This window comes from Quercus lobata, chromosome 2 (genome assembly GCF_001633185.2).
Source record: "Quercus lobata isolate SW786 chromosome 2, ValleyOak3.0 Primary Assembly, whole genome shotgun sequence".
In the NCBI taxonomy this organism is placed as follows: Eukaryota; Viridiplantae; Streptophyta; class Magnoliopsida; order Fagales; family Fagaceae; genus Quercus; species Quercus lobata.
In genome coordinates, this window is record NC_044905.1 from 76669251 (window position 1) to 76696275 (window position 27025).

The window sequence follows — 27025 nt, forward strand, 5'->3', positions numbered from 1 at the left end:
ATTTTTTCCATAGCTTTCTTTCTAATTTTAGTTTCTGAAAGAAAAATAATTTTGGGATCCCACCGTTGGACTAATTCGCCCAACACTCGAACTGACCAGAGGTTCCTAAGCCCCCGGCAGTTCCAACCTAAGGCTATCATTGCTCTCTGCGGTGCTGCCTAGCAACCACCGCCATTTCATCATAGAAAAAAATTGCTTCCTTACCTTCACCATCATAGCTTTTCTTGGAGAGTTGCCCTTCACTTGCTGCTAGCTCCTCTGTGTTCTCACGTCTCTTATTTCCCACTGAGATCACCTGAGTATTCATACCAGTAGTTTGGGCTTTTCCAATCTCCCTAGCAGACTTTTTAATGTTTACTTTACCCGGCCCTTTTTTTCTTTTACTTTGGCCAATAAGCTCAGCCCCACTTACCTCATTTTCCTTATTCGGCTTGGGCTTAAGAGAATTAGTAACTTCTTGCTCCTCATTGTTGGGCTTTAATGACCGGCCCATCAGAGGAAGCTCAATCTCATTCGTTTTGAACAACTCTTTGACTAACTCCCCTTTAGTTATCTCTTTAGTTGGCTTTTGTGAAGAGCTGGGCCCCATACTCTTGCTGAATTTGTGCTTCTCAGCCTCATTGTTGTCCCATCTGCTCTGATAGCTTGCTGCACACACATCTGACTTCACATCATGCCTCCCTTTTTCAAATTTTTCCCTTTCCTCGAGACTGTTTTGTCTGCTCATACTGTAGCTCTTTGCCTTATCATCCTGACCAGAAACCACCATCTCTCCCACCGTGGCTTGAGCCATTTTCCCGAACTCACCACCGCTCCTTTACTCATAACTACTACTTCCAGAACCTTTGGAACCTTCATTAGCTCCTTTCGAAGCACCTCCTGCCCTCATCCACTCTCCATATTGCTGTTCCAAAGGTTGCTTCTCAATCTCTATCCCACAATGCTTATCATCATGTCCAATTTTTCCACAGGTGAAGCAAAAGGTGGGCAACCTCTCATATTTAAAAGAAACCCAAGATCTTTCTCCAGCCATATTAGTAACATATCCACCCCTTCTTAAAGGTTTCTCAATCGGCAAATCAAACCTCACTCGCATGAACTTTGCCTGGTCTGCTTGCCAAGACCGTTTGTCCACCTCAATGACTCTTCCTATCTTACCACCAATATCTCTGCCAGCTTCTTCAGTCATATGCTCAAACGGTAAGCCCCACACTTGGACCCAGAATGGAGCATGAGTGAAAACTAAGTTGGCTAATGATAAACCTCTCCTCCACCGACACAAGAGCAAGAGATTGTTTTCAAAATTCCAAGGCCCACTTCTCTCCACCCACTCTAGCTGGTACATTGAACTGAATTTGAATTGCAAAATATTATTACCAACCTCAACTATTCTAAGATCAGAGCCCAACTTCCACGTCGTTCTCAACGTGTTCTTAAGAGCTCTTTGATTTTGATTGCGATCTGCCAATAACTTTCCAAACAAGCTCAGAGTACATTCTTCCAGCAAGTCAGGGGTATTGTTAGAAGAGATAAAAATGTCTTCCTCCTCTTCTTTAGTTAGCTGTAGATTTTTCAGGCTGTCAATGATAATATGCTCCATATTGTGTAGTGAACAGTGGAGATTGAGAGAACAGAGATACGAAAGAGAACGGAGATTAGAAAAAGATGAGAAAAGACCCTTAAACTCTGACACCTAAGGGAGAAAAAGCTCGCTTCATGACGGGAGAGAAAAAGCTCCTACATGGGAGAGAAAAAGTTAGACTATTTAATTATATAAATAATAATTAAAGTAAAATTTTATTTTCTTTATTTTGTTGGAAGATCATTTAGATTTTTTCAACGTATTCTTCCCTAGAAAATATTTGATTGTTCTTCGTGTTCTTCCTCAAGAACATGGTTGCCCAAAAAATTAAAAATTCAAGATTTTCTTCTCTTTTCTTGCATTTTCTTAACAACCAAATAGACAAAAACACATACAAAACCATGATCAAACTCAACAATTCTAACACAATCAACTAGCAAAACCCAAACTATGGTTAGATAAAAAACACAAAACCAAAAATACCAAAACCCAAAGCCGATCCTCATCAATAAAATACACCAAAACACAAGCCAATCCTCATCAATTTCATATCTGGTCAGATCAAACCACGGTGACCATCATTGGCATTGGGCTCCACTGACATGCATGCTTCTTCTTCTGATTTCCTCTAAACAATCCTAACCAAAGACAAGGCCTGAGAGAGAGAGAGAGAGAGAGAGAGATTATGAGATTTCGGTCAAGCCACTACCAATCTGGGTTGAGAGAGCGAGAGAGAGAGAAGATGAGATGATAGGCGTGGGTTTTGGCCATGGGTCTTCAACCATGGATTTAGAGAAGATGATAGGCCATGGGTTTTTAGTCATGAAATGGATTGGCCATGAACGAAGAGAAAGAGCTTGGGTTTGAGATGAGAGAAGAGAGAGAGAGAAAGATTGGGTCTCCACAATTGGAATTTCAGCCATGAGAGAAGAGAGAGTTTGAGATGAGAGAGAGAGAGGGAGAGAGAGAGAGAGAGAGAGCTTTTGGGTCTTCGGGTTTGAGTAGTGTTTTTGTGTTTGGTTTCTCGAAAAGCTTTTGGCTCATGGAAGAAAAGTTTAGTTTTCTTCATAAATATAATGAAAAAAAGCTTTTGGGTTTGTGTTATTGTTCAAGATAAACTCAAATCTCAATTCATATGATTTTTTGTTTTTAATTTTGTTATTTCGTTAAAATTGATAAATTATTTTTTTTAAAATTTATATGTTGACATGGCAATTTTAAATGTCAAATAAAATTTATTATTATTAATTTAATAGCTACGTTAGCATTCTGTCTGCCAACAATACATTTTGTTTGCCACATAGGCTATTTTCAATTAGTGAGATGACGATAGGGACCAAAATGGAATGATTTATTTATTTATTTTATTTTGGGGACTAAAAGTGGTAAAAAAAAGTAGGGACCAAAGTGGGAATGGGGTGAAAATGTAGGAACGAAAATAGTATTTCCGAAAAAGAAAAAAAAATCATAATTATTTAAATTTGTAACTTGTTCAACCCAATATATTAAAAGAACCCCTCATTTAATTTTTTTCCTACAAAAATGGTGGTTGTGAGTTCTCATTGGCAGTGTGCAATTATGCTTTGCAATTGAAGCAATTTAGCGACTCAGCTTGTAGTTGTAGCATGTATCATATCTCTCTCTCTCTCTCTCTCTCTCCACTTTTTCTCTTCTCTATTATCATTTTAGACTATCTCTCACTTTATTAAAACCATCATCTCAACATTCTCAGTTTCGACTTTATTTCTCTTATCAATCATTTTTTTTTTATCCTCTTTGTTATGTTTTTTTTATGATGATATATTCATATTATTTCTTTATTAAATTGTGCATAATTTAAGTTTTTAAATATATTCACATCAGTTCATGTATACTAGAAAAATGTGTAGAATTTATATAATTCATTTTGTATTTAGTTGTTTAGTATTTATTTACGTATCTCGATAATGAAATAAGAGAATGAATGATGGTGGTTGTAGTGGAGAAAAAAAGCAATTAAAAAAATTAATAAAAAATAATATTTTAAAGAAATATAATGTAAATAGATAATCAATTTTGAAAAATGAGTATGTAAAATAAGGAAAAAGATAAAATTTTATACTAAAATATTAAATATTGGCAAAGAGATCCCATAGCCAGCAAGGTGGCCCCACGCAAATCATTTGGTGTTGTTAAAAGCAAGCTGCTGTTAAAACTTACAAGTCACGACTCACGAGTCACAATCAGGGGAAATTATTATTTGGACCGGATTGCTGATATGGTATTAACGAGATATCATCCATGTAAATGTAAATGTCTGTGGAAGTTTTCTAATCAGCACAAGAAAGAGAGAAACCCAATTAGATCACATTGTCTTATGTGGCAGAGACGTGGACCACGTGGTTACTAGTTGGAGGCAGTCTGACTTAGGTGTTATCTGGTTGAGGTTGGTCCGATAGTTATAAAAAAAGAGTCAAAAACTATACCATTGGGCCTTTCATGGTGTTGAAACGCCGGGCAACTAAAACATGAGAAAGTTTGAACTTTTAGACTGCTGCTTATGTTGATTAGGGATGGGGTCTTTGTAATTCAAGCCCATACTTGTGTGCATGGTATTAATACTTGATGTGGTAAAATCATGTGCTGTTTTTATTTGGTGATAATTAGATAGTTTGAGATGGTAGATTTGAACCCTAAAAAACCTTTTTGGAAACAACAATAGTTGTTTGTGTTTTTATTTTTAAATAAAAAAAATAGCAATAAATATCAGTTGAACTACAAAATTTTTAGTAAAATGAAATCATGTATATATCACGTTATTAAATCTATTAATATTTAATTGAAGATATTAACAAAATATCTATTTTGTTATAGATATAAGTCCATGGGTTAACTATTCAAATAGAAAATGTAAGGAATTGGAAGGGGCCTCTCCCAATCCTTCTATTTTTCTATCTTCTCTACTCAACAAGAAAAATTTTAGGATCACAACTAATTTCACAACTATTATATGGCTAATTGTGAATGGTGAAAAAAAAAAATTGTAAACACGTATATTTGAAAGTAACAAACAACCAATTACAATCTGCCATATAAAATAATTGTGAAAATAAGTGTAGAAACGCTCTGTTTATTTTGATGGAAAACCTTCTGTAAAGATAGTTTTTTGTGTTTGCCAATGTTTGGTAGTATAAAAAAAATTAAGTCAAAGGAAAACTATTTTTGGTCAACAGAAAAAATATGGCTTATTTTTAGAAATTGTTTTCCATTAAATTGTTTTGGAAAACAACTCTATCTCACAACAAGTTAAATAAGGAAAGTTAGAAGATTATTTTTCAACTCATTTAAGGTAATTACTAAACATAAGAAAATGAGATAATTTTACGGAAATTACTTTTTAAAAAATGACTCATTTTCTAGAAAATATTTTTGCCTAAACAAACAGAGTGGTAAAATGAGGAGCGGAGGATAGTTCAGTCATTGATTGCAACTATTTCTCTCTCCTCTATTTTCTCTCTAAATTGGAGAGATAGAATTTTGGTAGGTTTGGAGAGAAAACGCATAGACTCCACTAATTTTTCATTCTCCCCTTCTCTCCAACTAAACATCCATGAAATTAGTTTTTTCTCAAGTTTTCTGTCATTTATTTGTATCCTCTATGTTTCACCTCCAACTAAATGTACCCTAAATGGATTAATGTAGTATTATATATTTGAATTTAATTAGGAAGTTACGCTCCATTTATTTTGACGTTATCGTTTTTGAAATATGAGTTATTTTCCAAAAAAATTCTTTGGAAAATTATCTCATTTTCTTATATTTAATAACAACTTTGAAAATGAGTTAGAATACTATTTTTTAACTTATTTTATTTAGCTTGTTGTAAGATAGAGTTATTTTCTGAAATTGTTTTAAAGAAAAACAAACTCTAAAAAATAAATCATACTTTTAATAGGATTTTTCATTGGTCATAGATAGTTTTTTATTGATCAATTTTTTTTTGATATTATTAAAAATAGGAGAATGCAAAAAAATTATTTCCAGACAAAGTTTTCTACTGAAACAGATGAAGTTGATCATAGGCGGAGCCAAGGGGGACTAGGGCCCTCCCTAAGTTTTGAAAATATCTTCTAATAATAGTAACAAAATAAAATAATAATAAAATAAAAAATATAGGAAGAACTTAATCACCGTGGCACCCCTAATATTTTTGACAAAAAATATATACAACAATTCTAATCCTAAAAACTAAAGTAACTATGGGTCTTTTCTCAAAAAAAAAAAATGTAACTATGGGTCTAGGACTAGAATAGAGTACTGTAGTCTGTAGCTGTAGGTCCTTAGCATGGCTGAGTAGTTTAGTACTTAAAAATTAAATTTATTATAATTTGACAATAGTAATTTGTTGTTTGTTAAATTGATATTAGTGGCTTGGATAATTAAATTAAAATTATCATTATAAATTTGTTTATTCTATCAATTTAAGTTATTGTGGTTATAAAATTTAATATTCAAGATTTCATATTTCGTAGTAACTTACAGGGAAAAAAATTTACCATTGATGTAAAATTGGCCTCCTATGTTTTTTGCACCAATTTAGTTTAGTATAAATTATAAGTGATTTTAGTGCTACGAAAGAGCCTAAAAACAACATTTTTTAAGTTAAAGTTAATTTGTGAAATTAATTTTTTTAAGTTAGTTTTTTATATATAACAATTTTATTGTGTTTAATTATCTTATTTTCTCCACTGTATATTTTTGGTGCGATGGTCACTCCACAAAGTCACTCTACAAGTATAAGTGTTTGTGGGGTATGAGAGGCAAGGATCGGGGTTCAAGTTTCCATGAAAGAGTTTCATACACATATACACTTAAATTATTCTAGAGGAGAATTCTATCATGTAAAAAAAAAAAAAAATTATCTTACCTCCTTCAATATATTTCCTGACTTGCCACTGAAGCTGATTGTATCTACCTAAAAAAGAATGCCCATATATGGTAATGGCCTTAACATTTTATAAATTAAATAATAATAAAGATAAGAGAAGGTACACGTGGCCACCATGCTTAAAATAGAACAGCATCCGTGAAGTAATGCATAAGATAGTAAAGCCATTTTCAACTTGGCGACAGTCGACTCAGCCAACCAAGAAAAGCAATTTGGTCTTTGTCTCTATGATTGGACTTTCGTAATTTTGTATCTATAAGTAGTGGAGTTTGGGGTCCTTTGTTTTGCACAGAGCACAGAAGAAACTCAACTCAAAAGCTTGGTTTTTCTTCCTCTTAATCTTTCACCCAAAACAGCATATATAGCACACTGAGAGTGATCAGAGAGAGATAGCAATGGCTGGTGCTGCTACTTCTGCAATCAAATCAGTTCTCACCAGGCATCTTCATGTAAGATTATATATCCTTTCATCTTTCATATCAATTGATTTAGTCATATTTTGTGATTATGATTATGTGAACATAAATCAATCTTCTTTGATCAATCTTAGCCTCTTAAGTCTTATCTATCAAATGATTTTTTTTTTTTCCCTAAAATGTTCGGATTCATTGATTTGGCTCATCATTGATGTGTGGACTTTATTCTGACAATTGCACGGTCAGGATCTGGTCTGAGGGGATATGGATTAGTTTAAAGCGTGACGATCTTTTCGTGGGTGCGTTTGGCACGTCACTCAATATTAGTACTATTGACTTTTTCTATATAAAAAAATATATAGAATATACTATTGTACGGTATTTTTTTTTTTTTTTTTAGTTTAAAGTAATTTTTTAATTTGAATTTATCTTACTAGGTTACTCATGAATGAATTTTTAAAATATTAAAATTTATGATTTAAAGTGCTAATTTTTTAGGGGAAAAAAATTGTATTAAACGCATACATATTTAAATAAAGAATGTGCGTTAATTTTTAAGAAAAATGTTTCTCCGGAGTTTTTTTTTTTTTTTTTTAATTTTATTGAATTACAATTTTAACTTCTTTTTTTTTTAAAAAAATAATAATTATCTAATTAAATTAAGGATATATTTGACATTTTTTAAAGTCATAACTAATTTTCTAAATCCTCTTAATATATAGAGATTATTGACTTAAAAATACGAAGTCAACAACAAAAATTTTATGTAACATGTTGTTACTTGTTGTTATTAGTAGACAAAAAGAGTATTTTTAGTGATAAATTTATATTAAAAATTATAACCTATTATAATTATAATATTTGTTGTGAAAATATTGCAGAATAAGTTTTTCATTGATTTCTCATGTAAAAAAAAATGGATTTTTTTTATATAACATCATTTAATTATTTATAAATAATAATATGAGATCATCTTTTTTCTTTTTTTTTTTCTTTTTTTTAACTATTTATTCTATTCATAAAGAGAAACACTAAGAGACAAATAATTTGCATAATCTTTTTTATAATAACTCCATATTTTATATATCTACCATTCACATCACTATTATTAACAGTTTAACACCAATGGTAACATGCAGCTTGAGCAGTTGTGAATTTTTTTTTTCCTAAACTAATTGATTCATAAAAAAAAGTTTCAAATCTTTACTTGAAATAAAACCAAATAGAGAGGATTGCTCTGAGTCTCACCAGCTAGGCTGTATTTTGGTTCAACCAAAGCACTAAATGAAACCATAATCGAACTTTTTTTTAATATATTATTATTTTTAAGTTTTGAGATAACACTTGGCCCAAAGGTTTTCACTTCTCATTAATCTATCGAGGATAAGCTTCTCTAAAAGTTGAATTCCAGTTACTAAGGCTGGAAAGGAAGATGGTGAATCATTTTAATATATATATATTTTTTCAAATTGGTTTACAACAGTGTTTTGTTTGTGCTGTTAGCTTCACAATCTGATTTTCACATTAGTTTTGTTATCATTAATCTGAGTGGCTATGAAAGCTAAGCTTGATTTTGAACAAATTTTTTGGTCTTGCACAGTGAATTCTTTGTAAGAAAGTTAAGTTTTTATATATTTTTTACTAATTGTGAGGTCATGTTCCTTTCTCTCAATATGGGCAGGCTTCTCCTGGAAGCAAAAAGATTGTGGGGGTGTTTTACAAAGCCAACGAATATGCTGCCTTGAATCCCAATTTTGTGGGTTGTGTGGAGGGAGCCCTAGGCATACGTGATTGGCTTGAATCACAAGGTCATCAGTACATTGTCACTGATGACAAAGAAGGACCAAACTCTGGTCAGTATATTGACATATCCTACATCTCTTATATGAAACCAACCAACTGGAAATTTGAGTTTGTGGTTAAAATTATAGTTAAGAACTAGTATTGTTGAAATGTTAATATCGTTTGGTTTTGTTTTGAGAGTTTTCCAATATATATATATATATTTTTTGGTTGTTGTAAATTTACATGTACCCTTATGCATGTTTCAGAACTTGAGAAACATATTCCTGATCTTCATGTTCTCATAACTACCCCCTTCCATCCGGCCTATGTTACGGCTGAAAGGATCAAGAAGGCCAAGAATTTGCAATTGCTGCTCACAGCTGGAATTGGTTCTGATCATATTGATTTGCCTGCTGCTGCTGCTGCTGGATTAACAGTCGCAGAGGTCACGGGAAGCAATGTAGTTTCAGTTGCAGAAGATGAGCTCATGAGAATCCTCATTCTTGTCCGGAACTTCTTACCTGGATACCATCAAGCTATTAGTGGAGAATGGAATGTTGCAGCTATTTCTCACAGGGCTTATGATCTTGAGGGAAAGACAGTTGGAACTGTTGGTGCTGGGCGAATTGGCAAACTTTTACTTCAACGTTTGAAACCTTTTAATTGTAATCTCCTTTATCATGATCGTCTCAAGATGGACCCTGAATTAGAGAATCAGATCGGTGCAAAGTTTGAGGAGGATCTTGATGCAATGCTTCCCAAATGTGACATAATTGTCATCAACACACCCCTCACTGACAAGACAAGGTAATAATTTTATGCGTGTTTAATCTCAGGTATCATCACTATTTGAATATTAGTATTTTTGGCTCCTTTAAATTTTTAGCTTTGCAACTTCTCTTTTTTTTTTTTCCTTTCAGTGATGGATCAATCTAACACTATCCTAAACTCTTCTGATCCTTATTGAATTATCCTAAAAAAATGATAGACAAATCCTAAAGAGAACCTTCTTATAGGGTGCATCATAAGTAATAATCAGGACTTATTGGTTTATGTTTGGAATTTCTGTAAATCGATTAATAAGCATTAACTTTCAAGGCAACTCATTCTTTATCACTTGTAATATGCGTTACTTGATGAATCCATGACCTTACAAGGCTCTCAGTTTTGTTAAATATCATATTGTGATACAATTTGAATATGTTTGTTGTTGAATATCATATTTCATCTCACTTATAAACTATCATTATGTTGGGTTATGCAATGCAATTCAAACTAATGAGAATTTTGATTTATATGATTCAGAGGTTTATTTGACAAAGATAGGATTGCAAAGTGTAAGAAGGGAGTCCTGATTGTTAACAATGCTCGGGGAGCAATCATGGACACACAAGCAGTTGCTGATGCTTGTTCTAGTGGCCATGTTGCAGGTAACTCAAAAACTAGCCAAAAATAAACGAATCTCTAATGGATGAAGAAACCTATTTGTTGTAATTTAAAATATAGCATTATTATACTCTTTACAACATAAGTTTTATGTTTTTCTCTTTGAGTGATCCTTTTTCTTGATACCTGATAATATGGGTTTCTGACAGCTTTTACAAAAAGGGCTAACGGATTTGTTTTGTTTTCTAATTCTACAGGTTACAGTGGTGATGTTTGGTTCCCACAACCTGCTCCAAAGGACCACCCGTGGCGTTATATGCCTAACCATGCTATGACCCCGCATATTTCTGGTACCACCATTGATGCACAGGTATGTTTTGTCCTTTTTTCCCCTATATTTAATTTTTTTATTTGTTCAATTTCCTGTTAAACACCACCAATTTTAAATGGAACTTGTGCAGTTACGATATGCTGCTGGAACTAAGGATATGCTCGAGAGGTACTTCAAGGGTGAAGAATTTCCTTCACAAAACTACATTGTCAAGGAGGGTAAACTAGCAAGCCAGTACCAGTAAAAGCTTGTGCTTCTTGTGTGATGATCTGAGTTTGTTTTCTTCTGTCAGCAAGGTCCTGAAATAAATTACTTGCTTTTTAAGGTTTCCAAGTTTTCTGTTTTAAATCTGTAATGAGAACTAATGATGGTTATAATTCCATTGACTTTTATGTTATCTTAGCATGCAATGGTGAAGTTCTTGTGCTTTTGAATGTGATGTTGTATAATAACTCACGATTGTAAAATAAGACAAATGGCATCCCGTCACACCCAGACTCACTCCCTTCTTAGAACTTTAAACAATAGAAATGACATTTGTTCTGCTTGCTAGCACAGCTGCAACAGCGCTTACGGTGTGCTCTCACCTGTATTTAATAACCATTAACTAGAGCTACTAGAGTACAAAATCAGGAAAAGAAAATTTGCGACTAACTTCTTTCGAGTGCTAGTTTTATAATTGGTTGCAACCATGCCACTAGGATAACTAAATGAAGACAATACATTTCTTTGGAATTTGAAAAGTGCCTGTAAGCTTCTAATGCCTCAAAAGAGCAGGTAAATTGTATGTTATCGAATAAAGAACGCAAATCCACGAAATAAAATTTTGAACCACAGGAACAATGGAAGTTTGAACTTAGAAGTATTTGTGACCACTTTCAGTGTGACTTACTGCTACCACAGAAAATGATAAAACTCCTGCAACTCTGCTCTCAATATTTGATCAAGCAATTACTTACTATGGTCACAATAGCATCAAGGGCATGCAGCACTTTGATTAAGAGTCCCTGTTTTGTTTAAGGAATTCAAGGTCCTTCATTTGCAGTTGTACAGCTTCTTTTGGTAAGGGTTTTGGCTCCAAAACATAGTTCTCATCACCGCCTTCAGCTACTCTCCTCGCCTTCTCTTCAACAATCCTCTGAATCTCTGATTGCCCAACTGATGCAAAAACACAACTGAGCATGATTTTTAATAGTCTCTTATCTTCTTCCTCGATAGGGTCCTTCCCAAAGCAACATACATAAATTGCTTCAAGAGCCTTCTCAGCTCGAATCTCCATAGGGATTGTTGGAGCTGCTACCTTTAACTTTGCCCGTCTCTACAGTTTGAAAGGCATACCTAATAAGAATGTATTTAAGATAGCTAAAAAATTTCAAGCCTCACCAGGTCAAGGACTCAATCAATATATGAATGTAAGTGGACAGCACACACAAAAAGATATACAAGCACATCTCTTGAATTGTTGCTACTATTGATGAGCAATCTCCAAGATTTAATTGCTCATTCATTGCTAAGGATAATGAGAAACCATAAACATTCGAAGCCCGTATAATACATAGATCTCAAATCCTATGTGATATCCAAAGTAGAGAGCATTTGTGATGGAACAAGAAGGGAGCTAGAATACCAAAAAAAATTACTATTCTTTTACTCCTATCCTTTGACAAGATCATTTCAAATTTGTTACCACCATGTGCCTTAAGACCTGGAATAACAACCCTACAATAGGAATAAAATGGCAAACTGCATTTTCTAAAACTTTTTCCCAACCTACTAGTCTTCCAAATATCAAATAAACTTAATGTGGATCTTTTTCTAGATTATGGGTATGAATATAAAAAATTTTAGTTACTGCATGTTAAATAGTCCTGATTAATGGGTTACAATGTAACTTACCAACAATAATTTACAATGCCTTGTTTGAAATAATTTGAGCTTGCAATAGGATTCCAATACAGGTTTTCTTAACAATAAGAAAAAATTGTCGTAGTTACCCCCAGTAAGGAACATGTTCAATCTTTCAAATGCAACTCAAGTTTTGAATTAAATGGCCTGCAATATGGATTCTCAAAAATTTTACACACAAAAGAAAAGAGAAAGTAAAAATGTAAATTGGTCAGATTAAATGAGATCAACCAACCTCCTTTGCCTCATTCATCATAGAGAGGAAAGTCTCCTCTTCAAATTCAATATCATCTGAAATCCGAAGCCTAACAACCCCCTCCAAAATCTCCTCAGATTTGAGAAACCCGGCACCAACAGCTGCTAGCCAACAACACAGTAGAACATGCGAAGGATCCCCTGCCTATCCAGAAAGAAATCTCAGCTCAAAAACTCAATTCCAATACTAAACTTATCTTAGAGCATTAAAACACACACAAACACACCAAAGAACCATTATTGTATCAACGAAAAATACTAAAGCTACTCCAAATTTTACTATAAAATACTTAGAAATGACTTTGTTATGAATGTGATTAGTGCCTCGTCAATAACATAAATAAATTGTTTAATTACTGTTTTTTTAAGGTAGTATTTAAATGTTGACAATCAATTTTTAATGTAATTTGTAATGTTTATGTAATAAAATTTATAGGAGTAAAACTTAGATACACTTCCTTAAGTGCACTATATTAAGTTTCCTATAACATAGATGGATTGAATTTAATTATACTATATGTAGTTTTTGGGTCAATAAAACCATGTAACTATATTAAGTTTCCTATAACATAGATGGATTGAATTTAATTATACTATGTAGTTTTTGGGTCAATAAAACCGTGTATTTAGATTTTAATTGAAAAACTTAATGAATTGAACCTAAGAAACTATTACAAAGTTTTGCTGAATTTATACTCATTCTATCTAAATGAACAGTCAGTAAGCAATATCTAAAAGCAGTCCATGGTAGGCATTACCCACCAAAGTTTTTGTCTCAGCAAAACAATAACACTATAAATATAGATACAGGGCCAAGACTTTAGCAAAGATTATTCATTACCGGGCCTCGTCGATCTTGGAAGTCATAGAAAGCTTTAGAATCAGCAACGCTACAATTCTTGCCCACCCGCCTTCTAAACTCTGCAAAATCAATAATGTCACCACCAACCCCACCTTCATCGCTTAGAATTCTCGCTAGTAACCCAACCACAGGGAGAGAACCAATGACTTTGCTGGCAAAACTGGATATAGAGTTTGGATTCTCCATGTAAGCTCTAACACACACCACTCCATTACAGTTGTTTGGCAGTTTGGACCAACTGGGTCTTCTGGGGTTGCCATAAATTTGGTTGAAGAATTGAAGTAAAGGTGAAACTGGTTTGCAACAGGTTACTGTGTTGGTGAAATGGGTTGCGAGGTTAGAAGAAGTGGATGTCACAACCACCATGGTTGTGAAAAAGTAAGAAAGGAAGTTATAAATGTTAGTTGATTATATTGGCCTCACGTTTGGATATATACTCCAATTCCAAATACGTGTTATCTGGATTGAAGGGAAAGGACTTTATAGTGTTGGGAGTAGTATAAGAACGGTGTACCTGTGGCCTATTTGCATTTTGGGCTTGGGGCCTTGGCCACTCCAAAGTCAAGAAATCACCCAAAAAAATAATAATAATTGACCTCTTCTATCTTTTTTTCATTTTTTTTAAAATTCAGAATTACTATATTCTTCAATCACAAAATTACCTAAGTGTGTATTACCCACAAATAAATTATTTCTTAACCCACAAAAATTAGTTCATCATTAAACCCAACTTTTTCAATGAATAATGTAAATATTAAGAATCTATCATAAAGATATTCATATTTTTTTTATTACTTTAAACATTTCTTGAAAACATTTACATGTGAAAGAATTAAAGCAATAGAGAAACTTCGTTTAAGGCTTTTACTATTTATTTATCATTGACATTAGCTTGAGTTTTTGAATTTGATTGATTTGTAGAGAAGTTGGGCTCGATTGAATTAACAAGAAACAACCCTCCTACAATGCTTTTTGGCTGTAGAGAAGGAAAGAAAAAAAAAATACAAAATCTTATGATTCAAAATCTCTTGATAGGTAATCAATAGTGAGTTTGGCATTATGGAAGGTGTAGGGGCAAAGGCCCAAAGGCCCAAATTCATACAATGGGCCTTGGGCCCCATACAGGATGGTCAACTATGTCCGAGGAGAGGACGTGGATGCCAAAAGGGGTCCCAGTCCAGTTCTCGTAGGCCTGAAGTCACTTAAAGGGCAGTCTGAGGATAAATGTCTTCTCGGACGTGACGAGTACGACTCAACATGCACTCTGCCTACTAAAAAGGACCCATCCCAACGAACACTAGTAACAAGGAAAAGTCCTACAGACCCGTGGCAAAGAAGGAAACGAAAGATGCCCAAGGAGAGGCTGCAGCTGCCACATTAAATGCGTTGCAACTACTTTTCTGGCCACATTAATGTGGAGAAGACCTGTGAACAGTGCTGCCTTGGCTATCATAACTCACAGAAAGATGGGAGAGGTGTCCGATGGGACAAGCACTCAAGTGGAAGTCCAAATAATCATCAAGTGTAAGGCCACAATAGCTTCAATGAGGCTATATAAGAAAAGGGAGTCCTCATGAGGAAGGACACACGAAAAAAGGGAGAGGAATAGAAAAAGAACTAGAAAACTTAAAGTAAGAACCAGCAAATATCTATCTCATCTTCTCGGACTGAGAATATATGGATATTAACAGGATCTTCTTGTGTCCAAGTGTTGTGTAGCCCAACCTTAGCCTCTATCTACTTCGCTAAGGCCCGGTTCTGTAACCCACTCTCTACAAATTCATTGTTTTAGGGCCCCTTGGACCAAGACCCCATACTTGTTGGGCTTGGGCCCCAAATTGAGACCCTATAGAAGGTTTTATGGCTGTGCATATTGACATTACTCTCTGTCATGCAGCTACCCACAAGACTGTAGACGTCTGGATAGTTAGCAGAGCTACATGCGGCAACATTGTTTCTTGCACTAGTTGTACTAGAAATGCTGAGGTATTAAATATTTTGCATTAAATGTTTTGCTGGTTTGATTTGCATAAATTAAAAATTGAATATACATGTGGAGTTCACGATTAAGGTAGTTTGAAATGATTAACAACTTGTTTTTCCTTGTTTTCCTCCTTTATTGGTGTAGGAAAAATTGGGGGAATTTGTCTATCAAAAAATGAACACTAAAAAAGTATTGAAATCATATATTTGTGTGTAAGAAAGGGCTAATTATGAGGATATCAAAGTTGTTATCAAGTAAGGATTAAGAATTGAGCTTATATGGTCGATTTTGGGTTTAGCTAAATAATGATAATGAAATTGGATAAGATAAAAGTTTTTGAGATTCTTATGATAGTTTATATTGTGATCCAATTTAGATAATGAGTTAAAAAAATATTTGTGGCCCAATCTTATGATGAGATGGGGAAATATCTATGGAGGCCCAAAAAATTTTATGTGTGATATTTTGAGTATTTTTTGGTAAATGAATATATATGATTGAATAGGCAATACAAGAAAAAAGACATAATACAACAAGTATTATTGCAAAAAAAAAAATTAATGGAGGTAATATATATACTATTGCATCTCTAGGTTGTTTTTTATTGTAATAGTAACTTAAATTTATTACATCAATATGAGATTGTAGTAATAATTATTATGTTATATCGAAATGTGTTGTTGTAATAGGTAACTCTTTTTATACATTGAAATATGTTGTTACAATAGGTAATTTTTTATTTCACATCGAACTATATTGTTCGAATAGTTCCTAGATATGGTTTTTGAATTGCAAAACAGGTTAATGAAAAAATTATTATTCAAGAAAATGATTTATTTATTTTTAAATTTTTTTTGATAAAAAAAATCAACCTATTGCAATGAGATTTTTTCAACTTATTGCCTTAGAGTTTATTACAATGGGTTGCATCAACATTTTTGTCATTGCAATAACACCTATTGCAACGAGATTTTCAAAATAAATCATTGTAATATGTGGTACTTATTGCAACGAAAATCTAATGTTGCATAAACCTATTGCCTCGGAGTTTATTACAACGGCTTGCATCAACTTGTTTATCGTTACAATAACTCCTATTACAATAACACCTACCCATTCCATTCTCTCCCACTGAAACTCCGAAATAAGGGAATGGAAGAATATTCTAAAATGATTCTTTTCATTCTTTTCCATTCCATTCTATTCCCTCCTCCCAAACAAATCCTTAGGTTTTAGGTTTTAAGAATGTTGAGGGACAAAATCTGTTTTCATTGTCGTGATGTCTACTTCAGCAACAATGGCGTTGCTCTCTATCACCAATGCGATCGTCATATATTCTACTGCGACAGCTTTGGGAGACCTGAGGTTGATCATCTGAACTCGAACCTCGCCTGTAGAAGGTGCAAAAACTCCTTTGATCTCGAATCTGAACCAGCCATGCCGGTAAACCTAGTGATTTAATGCTATGATTTTTGGTGTTTGTGATTTAACGTTGTGGTTTTTGATTTGATAATGTTAGGGGTCGGTTGCTTATGGCAGTGATTCTTGGAAGATGAAGATCGGCATTAATGGTATGTGTTTTTTTGGAAAATTATTTTTGATATTGTTATGAATTTTTATGTGTGTTTTTGTGTGTGTGTTTTTGAAAATGTTGAAGGGTTTGGGAGGATGGGTAAATCCGTGGCAAGGGCAATCCTCCGGAGTAAGGATGCTTTGCTCGTGGGTATTAATGACCCTTTCATCAATATGAATGACATGATAAAAATACTACTCTTTATCTTCCATTGAATTTGGATGATACTCTAGATCAATGTGAATTGGATGCTGTATGTAGTTATCATAAGTTATTTTTTATTTGTAAAAATAGTACTCTTATCTTCCATTGAATGTGGATGATACTCTAGATCATTGTGAATTGGATTGAATAATTGTGTGCAATGTGTGGACATGTTTTTCGTCTTATTTCAAGTGTATATTCGGTTGATTGGACATGTGATTGTGAACATGCTGCATTATCATTCTAATGTTACATTATGCATGCATTTTGAGGAGTGATCTGAAGCCAGTTACATTTTCTGTAATAAGTGTGAGAATTATCAAATGGCCTTAATAAACAAAATTTAATTCCTAGAACTTGAATTTGAAAGTCATTATGTGGTACTTTTAATTGAGTTGCAAACCTTGATACCTTTTTGCTTATCAATTTACTGTTTATGTCTGGTACATAAAGGATGAAACTTACAATTAGACACCGACCGTATAACCACATGACATTTGTCCCCTTTAATAAGCTGGAGTTCTAAGGTTCAGCCCATGGAAAGGAAACAATTTGGGAAGAAAGGCTACCTCTCCTTGAATAGCTTAGTTTGTATTTTGATTAAAAGATTTTAACAATTAAAAAGTAACCCAAGAACTTTATTTGCTTGCTCCAGGACTTAAATGACATACCAAAGCTTTTCCCTGTTAATCACCATTGTAATGCTATACAGTTGTCATATTTGAAATTATGAATTATAATGTGAGTGGGTTTGGTTTTGCATGCGTTACTAAAGTTAGTAGCTAATATTGTTCTGTAGTAGCACTTGTACATGAAATCAAGATAAATTTAATTTTTTATTTGTAAAAATATTACTCTTATCTTCCATTGCATTTGGACAAGTGTTTGCTTGATCTAATGGATGATTTTTTCCCCTTAAACTTCATTCGGGATCAAATTCATATTGTACATGATTTTTTAACATACTTTTAGTCCTTATCTATATCTTGGTCATTTTCATTGGTACCCTAGAAAAAGATATCGCATATTTGTGTTACTTTTTTATTTGATATTCATGTTTAAGTCTTTGTCATCTATTTATTTTGAGAGTAACTTGTTTGATATTCATGTCTAAGTGATAGGTTAACTATTTTGAATTGGGTGGGCAAACCACTTACAATGGGTTCAGGTCAATGAATTTAACTTGAATGCTGGCCAACATGAGTTAAAGATTCAGGACTCCTATAACATTTGGTGTCACACCTGTCACTTTTTTTCGCGTCAGGTATTCTCTTGTACTCTTTAATTCTTTGTTCAATATAATAATGGTATTTTATTGAGACGTTTTGTTATTGAGAAATGATATGTCTATAATATTTTTACAACAAATTCTAAGTGGCAAGTTGTTACTAGTTGTTATTGTTGGGGCAAAAAAGTAATCTTAGCGTTAGTTTGAAATTTAAACCAATAACAACTAACCATCTGTAATTTGTTGTAAAAATGTTGTAGACGTAGCATAGGAAGCCTGAGAATATCTCATGGGATGCGATTGGACAGAGTATGTAGTTGATTGTACCAGAGCGTTCACCAACAAAGGATAAAGTTTCCATACAAACTGGCTTGGAGGAAGTTCCTCCAAACAGCTAGGTGGCAATCTTAAACAATGATAGGTACCCTGGACATGTGCACCAATTTTAGAAAAGTAACGTCTCTCACCTAAATCACTCTTTCTCTTCCTCTCTCTCCTTCGTTCTAGATCCAAATTAAAACCAACAACATTAAATGGTAGAAATCACTAGTACTGGCGCCAGCCAGCCTTCTTCTTTTCTTTTTTTGAAAGATCAGAAATTTTATTAATGGAGAAACAAAGATTACAATGATCTTGCACAACAGTTGGCACTTGATAATAACCCACCACTAGGTTCACGTCCTAAACCCAAAATCTAGATCTTAGTGAAAGACCCTAAATATACCCACGTCAAAGAGATTATGAAATATAAGACAAGCAAATTAACCCCAACCTATTTTTCACAACAAGGATTCTTTTGATAACCAACAAATTTTATTAACAAGGGAACAGAAACTACAAACTAGACAAATTCTGTTGTTGTGAACAACAAAATCCTTGTCAGTGTTGTTCACAACAAGGATTCTGGGTAATTTCTCGTTAATATATATATATTTTTTCTATAGTTAGGCTAAAATTTGAGAGCAATGGAGGTTATTTTTGGTTTGGATTCAGTAGGGATTGGGCAAACTAGCAGAGAGAGCATGTGGTTGGGAACCGAGGAGGAGTAGAGAGAGAGAGGAAAAAAGGGGTTTGAAGTCTGATTTCAGTCTGGAACAAAGGAGAGAGAAAGTATTTTAGGTGAGAGAAACATCTGAGAGAGAAGTCAGTAATGTTACTTAACAGCGTTACTTCTCAACATTAAGCTAAAATTGGTCATCTGCAATGCACATGACCAGAACACTTGTCATTGTTTAAGATTGCTACCTAGTTGTTTGGAGGAACTTTCTCCAACCAGTTTGTATAGAAACTTTATCCTAGTATTTAATATTTATTGCTTTTGTAGTAGTGATTCACATTAGTTTTATGAAGGAAACTATAAACTGTTCTATTTGTGGCGGGTGTTTGACAAATGTGGGTTTGTCAGGAAGCAAGGAAGGTGATTATCACTTCACACAGTGATAACATGCCCATGTATGTTGTGGGTGTCAATGAGGAAAACTATGACCTATTGTTTGATGTTGTTGTCTCAACTACCAGTAGACTCACTAATTGTATTGCCCCATTGGCAAAGGTAATTGTAGTGCTTTTTGGTTGTACAGAAAGTAAGAAAAAAAAATTAAAACAAAATCTTATGATTCAAAATCTCTTTACAGGTAATCAATAGTGAGTTTGGCATTATGGAAGGTTTTATAACTGTGCATTCTGATGGCTGTATGTTAAAAATTGCATTCTTTTCATTTAGATATTAATTATGTATTGTAGATTGACATTTCTCTCTGTCATGCAGCCACCCACAAGACTGTAGATGCCTGGACAGGTAGCAGAGCTACATGCAGCAACATTATTTCCTGCACTAGTTCTCGAGATGCTGAGGTATTAATATTTTGCATTAAAGGGATGAAAACAAAATATAAAAGGGATCAAAATGTTGGGGTTTGTTTATTATATATATTTTTTTGGTTTGTTTTCAAAATAGATGAACATTGTATGACTAAAATTCCCAATGTTCAATTTCATTGAGGACGAGTTTGATGGATCTAGGTTAGGGTTTTGGGTTGCAATATGTGGTTTTAATCTTTCAGATTACTTATTTGAATAGGGATCGTATACACAGGAAATTTTTTTAACTCTTTTTCAAGCACTATGACTAAAGAGGACGTAGGTCATGGGATTTTAGGCAATTGCCTCCCGGGGGGGGGGGGTGCTTTTTGGTAGTATGGCTAAAAATCACTACAAGAAAAAATGTTTATTGCAACGAAAAAAACCATTGCAATAACATTAGAGTCATTGCAATAGTTGATATAAGATGTTGCAATAAAATTTGAGGTAACAGGTTTATGCAACAAAAATTTTTGTTGCAATAAACTCTAAATATTTTAATAATAACTTTGATGTAATGATATATATATATATATATATATTTTGTTGCAATATGCAATTTACTATTTCGAATATCTTGTAAGTATAGATTATTACTTCACGAAACTTATTGCAATAAATTGCAAATAATTAAACAAAATAGATCGGATTAAATTACTGTAATGATATCTTCATTGTAATAGATAATTAATTTATTTTGTCACTGCGATTGACTATGAAATAATTGATACCAAGTTATTGCAACGATATATTCATTGCAGTTACGTGTTTGTCATTACAATAGATTGTAAAAGAATTAATATCAAATTATTGCAATGGTAACTTCAATGCAATAAGCTATTAATTCGAAATTTTCATTGCAATAGATTGCAAAAACAATTGGTATCAATTTATTGCAACGATTCTTTCATTTTAAGTTATTGCAACAATTTTTCCTAAAATATTAAAGTTTCTATTGCGGCTAAAAATTATAAGTTATTACAACTTATTATTGTTGATGCAATAATTTAACACTTTTAAGTTACTATTGCACCATTTTAACTTATAGATGCGATATTTTGTCTAAAACTACTATATACATATTTTGTTGTATTAACATTTGATGTAATAGATATTTTTTGTTGTAGTGAATGTTAATGTTTTGTGTGTGGTTTTGATCAATATTTACCAGATCTAGATCTTAGTTATTAGCTTTAATCCCTGTCCAAGGTCTTCTTTCCAAAAACGCAATTGTCAAGGACTCAAGAAGTTGCAGAAAATAGTACATTTTGTCTGAGCCCTAAACTCACCCATTTAGTAGTTTGTAGCTTTGATTTTGTGAGAGTGAGAAAGGAGAGAAAAGAACTAGAAACCATTGTCCATGGTAACAAATGTGCTCGTTTCAATTTTGTCAAAGAAATTAAGCAAGCTGGTTGCCAAGTTCCAGGACTTAGAAATTTGTGGGTATTGGCATCAACAAACTAAGGCAAGTTTTGAGCTTCCTTGAAACATATAAACCATCCTTCTTATACCAAGATGATCTCTTATTGCTCTTTGCAAAACCCAATAGTGTGAAACAAGGTGGTGATGCCGGAGTTTGTAGAGCATCTCTAAGTTTTGATATTCATGTCTAAGTCTTTGTCATCTATATATTTTGAGAGTCATCCATTTATAAAGTTGAACTTACGGAAGGGTTTTTATTGAGCTTAGGATTTGTCATTTGAAACATGCTATCTTATCTTTGTGGACCTCATAATTTGTAGGAGTTTGTGCTTGATTTTACACAAGTCAAAAAATGAAATATTTGGATTAAATCTATGTTACATTGAGGTGTATTGTGTACTTTTATATGTGCAGGCTATTGGTAGTATGTTGCCTGCATTGAATGGGAAGTTTATTGGGACAACCTCCCGTGCTCCTATTGTAGATGTGTCGGTGGTCGATATCAAATTTTTTGTCAAGTAAGGATTAGGAACACTTACTTTTAAATATTCTGTTAAGGAAAAAAATAAAATTATTGGTAATCACAAGAGCATGGTAGGGTATTAGTACGTAATGTTCTTATCACTCCTCTCATCTTTTTTTTTCTGTTTTATTGATGTGTAGGCGAGAATCTGAGGGTCATTTGAAAGGATTATTGGGTATGTTGAGAATGATGTAGTGGCAGAAAATTTTGTGGGAGACTGCAGGTACCTATTGATTCTGATTATTATTTTTGGGCTTTATTCTGTCTACTGCTTTCTTTTCAATATATTGTTCTCTGAAATGAGTTTAGTTGCTCTGATTTTTCATAATCTTTTTGGTGGTTGTTGCAAGCTAAACTTAATTTAAAGCTTTATTTTGATAAATTTTTGCTACAGGTCTTGTATTTTTGACTCAAAGGCTAGCATTGTTGTGAATGATAAGTTTGTAAAGCTTGTTGCATGGTTTGACTACAAATGGAGTTATAGGGAATGTGTTTTTTTTAATACCCTAATAGTTATTAATTTACCATGAATCTTGCCCCAACTAGTTTTAGTGAAACTCCCTCCACTTCCTTTCTAGTTGTATTTGCTTTACTTTTGAGTTTACATTCTAAAGTGATTTGTTTGTTTTGTTGCAGCTCACGCATTTTGGACTTGATGAGGCACATGCAACACATAGCTGTATAGATTTCAAGACATTATTGAGGCACAGGCAAACCCATAGTCGTATAGATTTGAAGATATTATTGAGATTCTAATAGCTTTGTTGCTTTGAAGTTTAACTGTTAAGATAGGTGCTGCTTAAGAATTACCCCCCTTAATGCATAATGCTTATGGGTGCAATGAATCTAGTCTACACATTTGAAATGCTTTCCAAATTTCTAACTTGAACTATATTCTGAGTAGGAAAATGTTAATTCATAAGGGTCATGGTTTCAGCAGATATATCAGTATTTTATATGTTTTAAACATGGGCTGTGCACGTTGCATTAATTGTTCATGGGCTCTAAGGAATTTCAAATGTTCCAAGCTCAATAGAGGAACCTTAGGCGAGCTGAGACTAGTTCAAAATGAGTCAAGTACTCTCCATTCCATAGCTCCTGTCTAGTGATCACCCCTTTGTTAGGCTTCTTCCTTGCTCTTTGTGAGCTTGGACTCCATGAATTAGAGAAGGCAGCATGTAGTTGTTTCATCCGCAGGTTATTTATCAATATAGTGGGCCTTATGGGCTTAGTCTTCCTTTCTTTATCAATTTTCAGCCTGGTGGCCCCTCTTGCTTTGTTTGTAATGAGGCAACTAACGCATTTCCTGTGATGGCTTCATTAATTTTAAGAGTCAACCTATGGGTCACATGTTGGACTTAATGGGCTCATTTGGACCAGCTTTGCAAATGAAATTATTTGGACCTCTTCATGGGTTGAGTTCAACTCTTACTGATATAAGGAGTTTTGAGGGCCTTAAGCCGTTCTACTTTTGCTTTCCTGTTCCACAAATCATTGTTGATTTTTTTTTCCTACTTTGGGCTATTTTAGAGCATTTAGCATCCGTGCAGTGGTGCTTGTATAATTGTTGAAAAAAATACCATGTTTTAGTCAATTAAACCCAAAATTTACCCATATTTTAAGAGCACTCACACAAAATATTATAAAATAGAAAAAAGTGGTTAGTTTTACTCATTGCAAAATATTTTCTTCTCTCTTCTCTCTCAACCTCGTCAGAATCTCTCTCTATCTCTTTCCTTCACTTGAATGTCTTCAATGTCTAGAGAAGCAAGAGAGGGTGTATTAGTAGGTGAAAAAAGAAGAAGACTATTTAAAGAAAATAGAGTTTATAATAGATAATCTGATTTGAGTGTTTTTGCCAAGTGTTGTGTGAAATAGAAAAAAATGAGTTTTTATTTTAAAATAGATAGAAAATTTTAGATGGATTGATGTGAATGCGTTGTCGGATGTGATTGATTGTGAGTGGTGGAAAAAAAGCTCTGAGTCCATGTGAAAGTGATAGGCCAGTCAAAGTTTGCTATATAGATAGTTGTGAAAATTAGTGGAATTGGTTGTAGTTCTATAATAACTTGTAGTTGGGATAGTATGTGCATTCTAAGTACCCCAAGACATGTGGTAGGGTTTTCTTGATTTGAAATTAGGTTTGAATTGGTGGAATGTGGAATGATAATGAACCAACCATTCTTAAATTTGGTGCTGGTGCGTGAATACACTATCATGCATACTCAGGGTGTTCTAGTTGTTATTGCGAGTGTGCTCCAAACACTAACTTTTAATGTGAGTCCCATGTTGGCTTAAAGTGCACTTTTTTTTTTTTTTTGGTGGTGTTTAGAAGCTATTGTGAACCTTTTTTGATATCTAATATATGGGGTGTAGTGTGGACTTTAACCTTATCTGTATCACATACACACACTGCTCCATCTCATCTTGTGGTGCCTGCATGTGATCAACATCTTTACTTTTTGTTAATAGATCATTTTCCTTAGCTATTTAATTGTTCTATCTCTATCAAAACAATACCATTGTCCCTTTCTTCTCCATAAAGTGTTTTCCTCTCCCCACATATTTCCCTCTTGTGCGAATGGTATTCTATTGATAATAAAGGAAACACATTTTAGAAGGTTGTTTTTAATCCTCTGTGTGTGAAAATGCTTCCCCACAAAGGTGTACACCATAGTAATCTTGGGGGGTTGTTTGGCCTGTGAATGAATCATATCAAGTTTTATTCTTTTTGATACATCATACATTGATAATTGGGGTGGAGGAATTTAAACCCTGAATGTTTTTGTTGGAAATACTAGTTAAGCTACAAGCTTAAAGCTCTTGGAGCATCAAGTTGCACTTGATGTAACTTTAAATATTGTCACACCACCTAATAACTTTTTGTTTAGTATAAATTTTAAAAATCCCTCTGTTAGAACACATGTTCTTTATATTCTTAGAAAGCATGCAAAATTTTGTACCAATCGAATTGTTTACTCTTTGATCTAGAAACCTATCTTTTACGTATAATTTTAAAAGACAAAAATTTGAATAAACATTTAATAAATTTCATAGTTATTGATCTTTGATTGGAACAAAATTTGGTAGTCGTATTAATAACATAAAAAACATGTAATTCAATGACGTGATTTCAAAATTTTAATCTAATAAAAAGTTATTAGGTGATGTAACATTACTTAGAGTTATACAAAATGTCTTAACCCATATATATATATATACATATATACACTTTCACCAAGGTCAACACAATGCATTTTAGGACCTAAAACGATGATTTTAAGTAAGGTATTGTATTATATTTAAGGCAAAAATGCAAAACTGACCCTCTAACTTTCACTTTTTTTTTTTAATTTCAGTCCTCTAACTTTCAGTTTTGTCAATTTAGGCTCCGTTACAACTCAATTAGTTTTGTCATTACCACCAATAAAACGACATCGTTTTGCATCTGTTTTTTTTTTTTTTTTTTTTTTGGGAATAAAAAAAATAAGAAAAATCTAAAAAATAAAAAAATTAAGGGGAACGACTTCCCCTGAACCAAAACAAAACAGACCCAAATCCCTAACCCTCATGACCAAAATAACCAAATATTGCAACTTTGAGAGAGAAAGAGAGAGAGTGCGCTCGAGCTGGGTTTTCATCACTTACCTAAAACTTGGCCGGAGCTGGAGCAACGGTAAGACAAGGCAGAGCAAAACTTGGCTGGAGCTAGAGCTACGGAGTACACACATCACCGATTCAGTCAAGGTAGAGCAGCAAGGGTGGTGGTGGTTTACACGACGAGTAGGGGCGGCGAGGTTCCTCCGGAGTAAGGATGTTTTGTTGGTTGCTATTAACGACCCATTCATCAACATTAATCAAATGGTGATGGGCAAATCTTCAGGGAAGGATTTTTTTTTTTTTTTTTTTATACCCTAATAACATTCTTCTTTTTTTGATGAGAATAACATTTTATTTAGTTATTTACCATCTATCTTGCCCCAACTAGTTTTTGCTAACTCCCTGCACTTTCTTTTTAGTTGTACTAGTTGATGTAACTTATTATTAGTTTTCTTCAATATTTCAATAAGTTTTACCAAAAATCTTGTAGCTTAACTTATGGGCACCTTAATTTCCAATAAAAACATTCAGGATTCAGATCTCTTCTCCCAACTATCAATGTATAAAAAAGATATTTCGATAAATTTCATAATAAAAAATTGTAATCATTAGTTATTTTATATATAGACAAAATAGAAATACACTAAGGGTAGAATATATATATATATGTGTGTGTGTGTGTGTGTGTGTGTGTGTGTGGGTGTTTACAAATTGAAAATTGCATGATATAGTAGCTAATATAGATAGGCATGTTTCATGCCTACTAAAAAATGCATATATCCTTCATTTTTTTTTTTTTTTTTTTTTTTTTTTTACATTCTTGATTGTGTGTTACTAAAAAAAAAAAAAAATTCCCCTTATTTTTTGGACATGGTTTCAATTGTTGCAAAAACAACTAAATTTGAGTAAAAATACTATATTTCAAATCAATTGTTTCTCATATAAATCTTAGAAAAATGATATTAAAATTTCATTATACTTAAAAATAATTAATATAACAAAATAAACATATTTATTATATTAGTAATCTTTCTAATTACATAGAATACATATTACAGTGTTAGTTCCACACACACATATACGCGTGCGCGTACACACACACAAAGTAGTTTGAAAATTTAAAGGATTAATATTAATTTTGGTGAATTCACAAATATTAAATTTTTTTATGGCTTTTGTGAC

General features: G+C 33.2%; 3 protein-coding genes across 3 annotated transcripts; 2 read left to right on the top strand and 1 right to left on the bottom strand.

Annotated features, from left to right (window-relative positions):
- The first annotated feature begins 6629 nt into the window (after positions 1-6629).
- LOC115976672 (formate dehydrogenase, mitochondrial) lies at positions 6630-10861 on the top strand. Its single transcript, XM_031098116.1, has 6 exons — positions 6630-6958; positions 8607-8778; positions 8977-9517; positions 10016-10140; positions 10354-10466; positions 10558-10861. The coding sequence occupies exons 1-6, from the start codon at positions 6905-6907 to the stop codon at positions 10669-10671; spliced, it is 1119 nt and encodes a 372-aa protein (XP_030953976.1). The 5' UTR covers positions 6630-6904; the 3' UTR covers positions 10672-10861.
- Positions 10862-11130: 269 nt separating this feature from the next.
- LOC115976673 (photosystem I assembly factor PSA3, chloroplastic) lies at positions 11131-13924 on the bottom strand. Its single transcript, XM_031098117.1, has 3 exons — positions 13429-13924; positions 12568-12732; positions 11131-11745 (listed from the first exon to the last, which is right to left on the bottom strand). The coding sequence occupies exons 1-3, from the start codon at positions 13813-13815 to the stop codon at positions 11425-11427; spliced, it is 873 nt and encodes a 290-aa protein (XP_030953977.1). The 5' UTR covers positions 13816-13924; the 3' UTR covers positions 11131-11424.
- Positions 13925-16678: 2754 nt separating this feature from the next.
- Positions 16679-22928, top strand: LOC115971110 (glyceraldehyde-3-phosphate dehydrogenase, cytosolic-like). The gene is made up of 9 exons (XM_031090805.1): positions 16679-16876; positions 16953-17004; positions 17091-17152; positions 19844-19990; positions 20073-20130; positions 20207-20292; positions 22135-22238; positions 22638-22703; positions 22880-22928. The coding sequence occupies exons 1-9, from the start codon at positions 16679-16681 to the stop codon at positions 22926-22928; spliced, it is 822 nt and encodes a 273-aa protein (XP_030946665.1).
- Positions 22929-27025: the final 4097 nt, after the last annotated feature.

Coding starts and splice junctions, on each gene's coding strand:
- LOC115976672 (XM_031098116.1), top strand. CDS start 6,905: ATGGCTGGTGCTGCTACTTCTGCAATCAAATCAGTTCTCACCAGGCAT. Junction 8,779..8,976: donor CAAAGAAGGACCAAACTCTG/GTCAGTATATTG, acceptor TGCATGTTTCAG/AACTTGAGAAACATATTCCT. Junction 9,518..10,015: donor CCCCTCACTGACAAGACAAG/GTAATAATTTTA, acceptor TATATGATTCAG/AGGTTTATTTGACAAAGATA.
- LOC115976673 (XM_031098117.1), bottom strand. CDS start 13,815: ATGGTGGTTGTGACATCCACTTCTTCTAACCTCGCAACCCATTTCACC. Junction 12,733..13,428: donor TCCAAGATCGACGAGGCCCG/GTAATGAATAAT, acceptor CTTTCTGGATAG/GCAGGGGATCCTTCGCATGT. Junction 11,746..12,567: donor TGATGAATGAGGCAAAGGAG/GTTGGTTGATCT, acceptor TTCAAACTGTAG/AGACGGGCAAAGTTAAAGGT.
- LOC115971110 (XM_031090805.1), top strand. CDS start 16,679: ATGTTGAGGGACAAAATCTGTTTTCATTGTCGTGATGTCTACTTCAGC. Junction 16,877..16,952: donor AATCTGAACCAGCCATGCCG/GTAAACCTAGTG, acceptor TGATAATGTTAG/GGGTCGGTTGCTTATGGCAG. Junction 22,239..22,637: donor GATATCAAATTTTTTGTCAA/GTAAGGATTAGG, acceptor TTTTTGCTACAG/GTCTTGTATTTTTGACTCAA.